The following is a 10332-nucleotide window of genomic DNA, read 5'->3' on the forward strand; positions in this document are numbered from 1 at the left end:
CGATGCGTAAGTCAACGATGGGAGAATTACTCGGTAAAGTAATTAGGGCATGTCTGCTTACCTCTAGGGTTTAGCTAGTAGTTTTATTTATAAGTATTCAGAAAGTTCCAGAACCTTCTGGGTGAGCCCATATGATTCCTTGTTGTTGGATCGTAGGATCTCATAGGCCGGGGCATCTCAACCAACAGGAGAGGAGGGAAGATGGGCTCGACTCATTGGTCGAGCCCTACTCAGTGTCTAGGGTTCCCCCTTCATCGTTGCTTGGTTGGGCCTCTCCGGTTTGTAGAGGCTCATTTCTTTGATCGTTTCCTATCTCATAACAGTTGCCTCCTACTCTTAAGATGATGTACTCTCCATTTGTTCGGATTCATCATTTTGAGAGTATATCTGTAGATGTCGGAATGTCAGGGACAAGGATTTGACCATTTTTGCCATGGTTTCTTCAAAAAGAAAGTTGTCATTAATGATCTTTGGTTTGAACAATGCTTCAACAGCTCGTGACCGACCCGTCCTCATCACACGGCGTGTAGTCCCATCTTTGTCATACCCGTGGGTGATAAGTCCCATCAATTAATGACCCGTCACATCTCAGTCAGACACGTGACCAAGATGGTCTCAGATTTTCTTGTGACCGAGCAGGTCTCAGCTTGATAGTCTTTCACCAGCGGTCTGAGGCGTGCTCTTTCGATTATAAGGCAATAAAAACCGATGATTTCCCTTCGAATCCTTGCTCATTTTCTTCGTCTGAGGTAATCTTCCTTACTCTCTCCTTTGTCTTCTCGTTTTTATGGCGTTCGGTAATGGCTTGAATTTTGAATGGACTACTTCAGATGACGAGTTGTCATCAAACCCATATTTTAGGACTGGGTCTTATCGACCTTCGTGGTTGGATAATTCTACTCTCATTATGAGAGAGATGTGTGGTCTTCGTGTAAAATATCGCATCCCAGATTCTGTTAGTCTCCGGCTTCCACGTCCTAGCGAAAGCATCGACAGGTCTTCCCCTGCAGAGGTCGTGTTTTATGCGGCAATATTCATATTCGGTATCTGTTTACCTCTTCCTTTATTTCTCCAAAATTTCTAGCTTTTAACCAAGTGGCTATTTCCCAAATTGTTCTTAATGGGTGGTCCATGTTAATCAGTTGCTTCATCTTGTGGTCTTACCTTGGGGGTGACCAGCCTTTGACCGCCGCCACTTTCATGTCGCTTTACTATCTTAAACATAGCCTCGATGACAATTTGCATTTCGAAATCAAGTCCTAATTCTGAGCCCTTCTTCTGTAAAGAACTGGAAGGATGAATGGTTTTTTGTTGGTGGTGACTGGCTAGCTCGTGATGACAATGGGTTGCATTTTTCTGTCCCGACGGAGTGTAGGGAGTTAGGTGAGTAGATTCCAAAGCTCTATCGGGACTTCCTTTCATGTTGTTTTCTGAAAATCCTTTTTCTTTTATTGACAATTTCTTGTAATTGCAAGATTATTGCTGAAGCGCTGAACTTCTACAATATTGTCCTCCAGTTACCGGACACTGAGCGTGGGGTCTTAACTTGGTGAAGGAGCAAAATTTGGTGGATTTTGGTTTGGCACCTCCTCGTCAGACTCCAGGTAATTGTCAGGCTCTATTCATAATTTTGTATCCAAGTTGATTTTTCACCTTAGTGTTTCCTTTGTAGAGATGTCAAAGCATGCTACTTCCCTATTTGAGAGGAAACGTCGGTGCCATGTTTGAAGCTCTGAAGCTGGATCAAGTCGGGCTTCTAATGTTGAAGTGACGGATTTGACGGAGGATGATCCTTCATCTCAGCATCAAGCTCAGCCTTCGGTGCCTCTTGCCACTTTGTCGTTCTGCTTGTCTCCAAGGGGTATCTACCCCATCCTCCTCTCGTGGTCACCCGAGGTCCTCTTCTCATGCGTCAGTTTTCCCATTTTCTGGCCTGTACACAACTGAAACTGATGGGGCAGCTTACCTAGAAAGGGCATTCGACCTTTGGTAAGGACTTGGTGAATCATCTAGCGGATTGAGCTTTGGATACTCAAATCCCCAGCATAGCATCAACACTTATCTCAATGATCTCCACCAGGTCAGCTACTGTAGTTATCCTCATGTATTTGAAGTAGCATATATTCTAACGCTTGTTTTTGGCCTTGGCAAATTTTTAATCGCTTGGTTGTGTTTTCGGGTAGGGTTGTTGACGAGATTAATCACCTTCGTCGCAACTATGCTCCTCGGGATGAGTTGGATCGGGCTCTTTCTTCTCTGAACCAGGTTAACAGCTTGATAGAGAATGTCCAACGTGACCTGGAGACTGAGAGGAGGAGGTCTCGGGCTGAGTTGGCCGACTTGTAAAGGAAGCTCAACGAGGCTAAAGCCCAACTCTCCAACTCTGAATTTTTTGCTGAAGAGTTTAAGAAGACCCTGGAGTATGTTAACTTGCAAAATGCTGCTACGGAATGTGGCGTCTCATGGTCTCTTTGTCAAGTCTCCAATGAACATCCCGATATCAACTACTCCTTTCTCCAAGAGCGCTTTAGAGCTGAGTGTGGTGCGACAGATGACATGGATGATGACAATGATGAATAAGGTAATAGCGAGTCGAGTTATCTGTATTGCTTTCCATTCCTTTCCATGTTTTGGAACATTGTCTGTTGTCGTTGCCATCTCATCTCCCAAATCCATGGCTTTGTAAGCTGCCAATGATATGATGTCAGCCAAGCTACCCCCATCTACTAAGATCCGAAGCACTTTTGTGTTGGCTATTTTTAAAACAATGACCAGTGCATCATTATGTGGGTGGAAGAGGTGGGTCGTCTCATCTTCTAAAAATCAATTTTGGAGGGTTGACCTGCAAGGAATGTATGATAAATTTCATGTTGCCCTAGCTTCCCGCACACTTGCCTTTCTCTTCTTGCCAGACTCTCTCTTTGTGGGACCTCTCAATATTGTCTGTATTTCTCTGGCAGGGGATTTGTTGTCGTTCTCGTTGTTCAGAGTCGCCTTGGGATCTTCTATATATTCTTTGAGGTACCCTCTCCGAATAAGATCTTCCACTTCTTCCTTGAGGTCGAAAGAGTCATGCGCGATATGGTCGTGTCTCGGTGGAAGAGGCAATATTGCCTCTTACTTCTTTTGTTTGGAGGCGCTTTTTCATCCTTTCCGGCCATCTGAGCAATCTCTAGTCTTTAATCTCCATCAACACCTGCTCGAATGGGATTATGGTCGGAGTGTATTTCTCAAACTTTCAGGGTGGATCCTTTTGGCTAGTTCGATCTCGCTTGGCCTCTACTCTGTCCCATCTCGACCCGTGTTGCTTTTCCATTGACCTTTCTCTTTTGGCACTTTGCTTGGCACGCTTTCCCTCGGGTTCTCTTTTTGAGTGAAAGAATTTCCCAGCACTCATATACTTATGGGCTCGGCTTAGCGCTTCTGAAAAGGTGCTCAGAGTTTTGTTTCCAAACGAGAATGTCAGGTGCTCATCTTTCACGCCGGACATGAAAGCTAGTAGTGACATTGCGTCAGTTAGACCTTCAACTTGTAGCTTCTCTTCATTAAACCGAGCCACATAATCCTTGAGGCTCCTTGTCGTTCTCTGCTTTATGATCAGGAGGTAGGCCGCTGGTCGACTTCGGTTTCGTCCTCCCACAAACTGGGTCACGAACGCTCTAGCCAGGTCTTTAAAACTTGAAATCGAACCCCGCTTCAATTGTCGAACCAGACCCTGGCTGAACCACTCAGGGAAAAGAAGAATACTCGGCATCTGATCACCTATGTTGCCCCATAGATGTCCATCCATTCTCGGTAGGCGTCGAGGTGATCCACTGGTTCGGTCAACCTGTCGTATTGCTTTATAACCGAGAGCTTAAACTTTGGAGGAACCTTCTCTCCCATTATTTCCTCCGTGAATGGAGAGTCTTCCTGGTCTATCAACTCTTCGAGGCTGAATCCCTTCTCTTTTTGACTCAACAACTTCTCCGATGGTTCGGGTCGATCCGTGGCTTTTCTTTGCCAGGGTTGATAAGTCAGAGGTCACCTCGTTTATCTTAAGGTTCCTTGCCCTCGTTGGGTATCAGGGACTTTGGCTGTCTCCTGTCCTGCTGTTGACCCCGCGAGTCGAAGATCTGGGTTCGTCGCCTGTTATTTCCTCCTACCTTCAGCTTGCTCTGGCCATTGTTGGTTGACTATTCGACCTCGCTCAGGACCGGAGCTTTACCCTTCCGAGGATCCCTAATGAGGGGTGGTAGGCTCACTTCCCGCTGTTCCAATTGCTGAAGTAGTTGGGACATGTGCTGATACATTCCCTCGACTTTTTCTTCCAGAGCGACAAACTTGTCCTCAGGTTGTTCAGGAATTCCAACCCTAGGGATCTCGAGCGGCTCCTCTCTACATTTTAGGTTTTGTCGATCATTTTGCTGGCTTGTCTCGCCCTCAACTCCTCCTAGTAGGGGAGCATCCATGTTCAACCTCCTCCTTGGATGGCAGTCCTCATCAGAGCGTCGTAGACTTTCTTCGGGATTCATGTTGCTTGGTCGTATGGTTTGTATCATTCCTACAAACGGTGCCAATTGTTGATGCTGAAATTTTGGTCTCTTTGGTTCTCGCCAAATATGCACCAAGCTTGATGATCACGAGACTAGATACCTGCAAAACCGAACAACCCTAAACCGGTGTGACTTTAGTCACACAGGCTCCGATGCTTAAGTCAGCGATAGGAGAATTACTTAGTAAAGTAATTAGGGCATGTTTGCTTACCTCTAGGGTTTAGCCAGTAGTTCTATTTATAAATATTCAGAAAGTTCCAGAACCTTATGAGTGAGCCCATATGATTCCTTGTTGTTGGATCGTAGGATCTCATGGGTCGGGGTATCTTAACCAACAGGAGAGAGGGGCCGAGCCCTGCTCGGTGTCGAGCAAGGATCGGGACCGAGCCCTAATCGGCTTGGTTCCCCTTTTGTCGTTGCTTGGTTGAGCCTCTCTGGTTTGTAGAGGCCCATTTCTTTGATTGTTTCCTATCTCATAACAAATAGTGATACAAAAGAAAAAGTGTACGGAGAGTCAGTTTATAGTTATTAGAATAAAAGAGGAAAAAAAAAAGAAAAAGCTACGACAAATCAAATGGCTGATGATGTGCAAATAAAGGAGGTTAGAGTGATAAATATCTTTTTCCACCAAAGTAGGACAAAATCGGAATTCGCTTTGTTTAAACCTAAAATCCTCACAAATCCTATCTATTTCGAATCGAAAATATTTGAACAAGAAACAGAATTTGAAATCATTAGGATTTCATATTATTTTTCCTTTATTTATCCAAACAGGTGAAATGATTTCAAAATCCGTTAATATCTTGAAATCCCTCCAAATCGGAGGTTCCAAATAGAGTGTTAGCCCTCGACATCCTAGTAGCATGTACCTCGCGTTCATGATATCTGTATTCAACTGTGTCTTGGAGGCCATAAACATATTTAAGTCCTCGAGAATCTTAGACGGATCAAAATTCTACATATTGTCAATTCCTCTGTGACCTGGAACAAAATCCTACATAAGCATTTCCTATTCATTATTGTCTAATTTGACTTAATGTTGGATTTGTTCCACAGAGGATCAAATATTATTTTAAATTGGATAATCTAACATATATAATTGATAAAGTTTTAGCCGTATTTCATTTGTCCCCTTCATATTGTCGAGTGGGAATTGCTCCTAGGATTAAGAGAGTGAACTTAATCAATTATAAATTGATATTATACAAAACTCATCAATGTTCACACTTTAGAACAACAAAAACGAACCCCTTTTTGAGATTCATCCTCTTAAAACTAAAAAATGTGAAAGAAGCACAAATGCTGAATGTTTAAAGTAAGAACATAAAAGAAGAAATTAAATCTAACCTTAATTAAACAAAACAAAAAAATACAAAAATACAAAAAAAAAAAAAAAAACTCAACATACAACTTAAATTTCAACATATACCTTTCATACAAGAAACTAACATATGTGAATTGATTTTTGGAAGGGTCTCACTCATGGACATCCCTCATCATCCAAACTTTGTCGTAGTCCAAGGTGAATGTCAATGCGGAGAAAGTAGATGCTCGTGCTTTTCCCTCGCTCGTATGAAATTATATGACCATGCCCCTAATAGCGTCCCTACAACTGGTCCGACCAAGTACACCCAAATCCCTTCGTAATGTGAACTTGCAATTGCAGGCCCTATTGACCTCGCAGGGTTCATCGACCCACCCGATATAGGCCTAAACATATGGTTGACACAAGTTATGAGATTATATAAATATAGATCTTTTATATACCATAAGAAAATTGAAAACCAATAAATTTATACATTTACACGCTTAAAAGAAACAAGTTTTTGAGGTATATATTTCAACATCAAAATTTGTTATTTTTGAACTATATTACTATTTATGTCTATTTATTTTTGACCTAATAAGTGTCATACTTGTATTCAATTTATATAACTAGTATCTAATACATGTCTTTCGTGCTAATAAGTCTCTAACACGGACACATTATCAAAACTAAAGTGTCGAGGATTTGCCGAAATAGCAATCGAGATTTTTTATAGGGGGAAGGGCAAGCCAAAAAATTGTTGTCTTTCCTTACCCTGCAAAGATGGATGTGATACATACAGCTGAGCCAACTGCTATACCGGCCAACTCTCCAATCTGCCAAAATGAATTATCATCTGTTAGATGAGCCAAAAATTTATACTTCATTGGATAACTATTTTGTTTTTTTTTTCTCTTTATAACATAATTTTTAAAACTAACTTTTTAAAAGCGCTTTAAAGAAGTACATGCCAAAAGAAAGAAACACATATCTTGTAGCAGTGTTTATAGGTTTAATTTTAAAAAACAATAAAATAAAAAACTAAAAGCAAAATAGTTATCCGAGCATTGGCAATTTAAAGAAAACTGCAAAACGTTTATAAATTCTTACAGCTTTCGTGTCGGTGGCGACCGCAGAGGTGACAAACATCATAGTGAATGAGACTACAATCTCCATTAGCAGAGCTTGAAACTCTGGTCCTGAAGGTGAAGTAATGCCTATTTCTTTTATTGGATGCAATAATATGCGTAGTGAAAAGGCAGCTGATGTTGCCCCACTTAGTTGAGCAGCTGCATATAGAGGAACCTGCACAGAATCACTCAATTTAAGCACTTAATTTAATTCATGAAATGATAATATATTACCAATGTTTTAGAACTGCTTCCAATGAGTAGAATAACGGCGTTATTCGTTGATATGGTAACAACGACGATGATCTGTGAGATTTGGAACATCATCATCTTCGGTATCATATTGACACTTTCTTTTTCATTTTTTTTACGTGGGAGTTTTTTATTTGGATAGCTACATTAGTTACTTAATTGTGTTACAAATTGGGATGAATTATAAATAAAATTAGATATGTGGATTTTTTGAGAGGTAAAATACAATTTAGTGACAACTTGTTAAGATTCAACCAAATTATAGGGATCAAATTGAAATTTATAGTTTTATAGAGACCAAATTGAAACTGAGCTCAAACTATAGAGACTAAATTGGAACTTTTAAAACTATATGAATCAAAGGAAAGACTTTGCCTAAATCATAATGACCAATTTTGTAATTTAACAGTAAAAGTATCCATGGATAAACTTTTTGCTTTCTGTTAGTGGGATTTTCACAGATGATCTTGATTCTTCAGGCAAATGAACATACTCTTTCTAAATTATAAATTTGCAAATAATAGTTTTAATAAATAAATATTAAAACATTAGTCTCGTAAAGACAATTTAATTTGAACCCTTGACCTGCTTTCGGTTCCTTTATTTAGAACGAAAAAGAATTAAAGATATCAAGACGTTTTTTTTTTTTTTTGAGGAAAATTATTTAAGAAATAATTTAATTTTTTGGAACAAAAGTTATGTGAAAATGTACTTGTATAAATATTTTTCAAAAGTTCGTACTTTTATTTTCTTTTATTGAGGCAGATGTTTTCTAATACAGACCAATCACAATTTTCAAAAATAAATATAAAAAAAAAACCTATTTCAAGTCAACATGCTTATACCAAATAAATTCCACTCTCAATTATTTGAAAATTAAAATATCTTGTCGTGACTCGTGAGGCAGCCTTCCTAGTATCAGCAGTTGTCCCCAATAAACGTCTGTCGTGGTGGTGGGACCCGTCCTAAAATATCTACCGCACACCTCATCGGGTCCTTTTCACACGTGGCACTAATCTTACTTTTTCTTTTTTCTTTTTGTGATGAGGTGGCACAAATCATACATCATCACAACTAAATTTTCATTTATAAATAATAATTAATTCCGACCCATCCAATAAAATATGCACACTTAAAAATTGAAATAAATAAATAAAAATATATTCAATTGTTCAAGTTGTTTTCCTTCACCGTTAAGGTTGAGAGCAAAGCAATAATTCACACACACCCTGAACTTCAAAGACCATATTTTGTTTTAGTTCTCAATTCTTTAATGTACTATTATTTAAATTACAAACTTAAAAAATATTTAATAATTTTCTAAAATAAAATTTAAAAAAATTTATATTTAGGTTGAAAGCTCTCTGTTTTATTTTCCTAAAATAAGGAGATATTATCTACCATAAAATTTAATATGTATTTTTAAAAAATGGAACAATTTTCATTTTTTGGATTATACTATTTTTATAGAATCTTTTGCTATCAATATAAATATCTAATAAATCTGCAAATTTTAATTTATATTACTAATAAGTCTAAGTCTCTTTTAGCTTTCATAAAGGTGTATAATTGGACCTAATCAAAAGTTAATTTAAAACCTCGTAGACTAATATTAAAATTGAAGTAAATACTAAAAAGTGGAGGGATAAATTGGGAAATGGAGAAAAAGGGTTTTGGGAGGACCTGTTTCCATGGAAAACGTCGAACGGCGGCGAAGGCGAAGGTGACGGCGGGGTTCATGTGGGCGCCGGAGATGTGGCCGACGGCGTAGATCATGACGGTGACGATCATCCCGCCGGTGAGGGACGCTCCGAGCTTGGAGACCTGTCGTTCGTCGATGGCGCTCAATGCCGCCGCCCCGCACGTGACAAACACCATCAAATACGTGGCTATCACCTCCGCCAGCAGCTGCGACGACACATCGGAAAATTAATAAAAGAAAAATGGAGAGAAAAATTTGGAAAAATGGATATTGATGAGATGATGAGTACCTTTCTGGAGAAGTCGGGCGGGCAAATTTGGCGGAAGAAGAAGAGGGATTCGGTTTCTTCTTCGTCATCAGAATTACAAGTCCAGTCCAGTAATTTGGGATTCTCTGCGTCTACGCCCATTTTGGTGGATCTAAATTTCTCGAAATTTGGATAATAGATTTTAGTAGACAATGGTAAATTAAATGTTTGTTTATTTATTGGGTTTGAAATTGTTTTTGAAGATAAGATTTTGAGAAGGGCCACTTGGAGTGGCCCCTCGCAAGTTGCAATAAAGTGGCTTTCCTCTCAGTTTACTACAGGGTAAAGTGAGAAATATGGGCCAAGTGGGAGGAACCAACCCCACTCGCGAGAGAATGAAAAAGAAAAAGGAAAACAGAGAGAAAGTCACGTGACTAAAATAAATTATTTTTCTGTCCAAATTTGATCAGTCGAGAGGGTCTCTACAGAGTAAATCGAAATTTAGGGAACCTTGAGCACTCATTTCAGCCCATCTATTTCATGTTAAAGTTGTAACACGAAACCTTCAAATAGGGCACTTCACTCTGATATCGTATTCTAGCTCAATCTACATACTAAGGTCGGACTAAAAAATGACTTAAGCATCAGGTTTGTACTCTTGTACAGGTCTTTCCTTACAAAGTGGTCTTTCAGCTTATTCTAGACACTTCAACTCATTCCAATAAGCTTATCTTCCTCTTCAGCCGGTCATTGTTGGAATTAATTTAATAATTAATTCATATGTGGGTAACAAATCAAAAAGCAATTATATTTGGGCTATTTAATGGCCATACAAGTGATCTTAATTATGAGCCATGACTTCCCATTTAGTGGTGTGGCTTGTTGAGTAGAAACCAGCCCATTAATCCTAGGGGATTATGGGAAACCCTAGGATTAACCTATAAATATATGGTTATGGTCCCCAATACACCATGCTTCTTGAGCCTTCTGTTCCCCATCAAACAGAGAGTATTGCTCATATTCGGTCTGGGTTGCATAGTTGAGGAAGACCACAAACCACAACTTCTTGCAGATCGTGGTCAATCTATCTAATGGTTTCAGGTAATTCTAATCTCTTTATAGATTTTGGTTTTCTTCCATGCTTAGATCCTTGGCCTTGA

General features: G+C 39.4%; 1 protein-coding gene across 1 annotated transcript; it reads right to left on the reverse strand.

Annotated features, from left to right (window-relative positions):
• Positions 1-5770: 5770 nt before the first annotated feature.
• LOC111018135 (aquaporin NIP2-2) lies at positions 5771-9483 on the reverse strand. Its single transcript, XM_022294095.2, has 5 exons — positions 9215-9483; positions 8907-9131; positions 6952-7146; positions 6616-6677; positions 5771-6245 (listed from the first exon to the last, which is right to left on the reverse strand). The coding sequence occupies exons 1-5, from the start codon at positions 9332-9334 to the stop codon at positions 6065-6067; spliced, it is 783 nt and encodes a 260-aa protein (XP_022149787.1). The 5' UTR covers positions 9335-9483; the 3' UTR covers positions 5771-6064.
• Positions 9484-10332: the final 849 nt, after the last annotated feature.

This window comes from Momordica charantia, assembly GCF_013281855.1.
Source record: "Momordica charantia cultivar OHB3-1 chromosome 8 unlocalized genomic scaffold, Mcharantia_2.0 BLBB01000008.1, whole genome shotgun sequence".
Taxonomy (NCBI): domain Eukaryota; kingdom Viridiplantae; phylum Streptophyta; class Magnoliopsida; order Cucurbitales; family Cucurbitaceae; genus Momordica; species Momordica charantia.

Coding starts and splice junctions, on each gene's coding strand:
- LOC111018135 (XM_022294095.2), bottom strand. CDS start 9,334: ATGGGCGTAGACGCAGAGAATCCCAAATTACTGGACTGGACTTGTAAT. Junction 9,132..9,214: donor CGCCCGACTTCTCCAGAAAG/GTACTCATCATC, acceptor GTGTCGTCGCAG/CTGCTGGCGGAGGTGATAGC. Junction 7,147..8,906: donor GACGTTTTCCATGGAAACAG/GTCCTCCCAAAA, acceptor GATTCTGTGCAG/GTTCCTCTATATGCAGCTGC.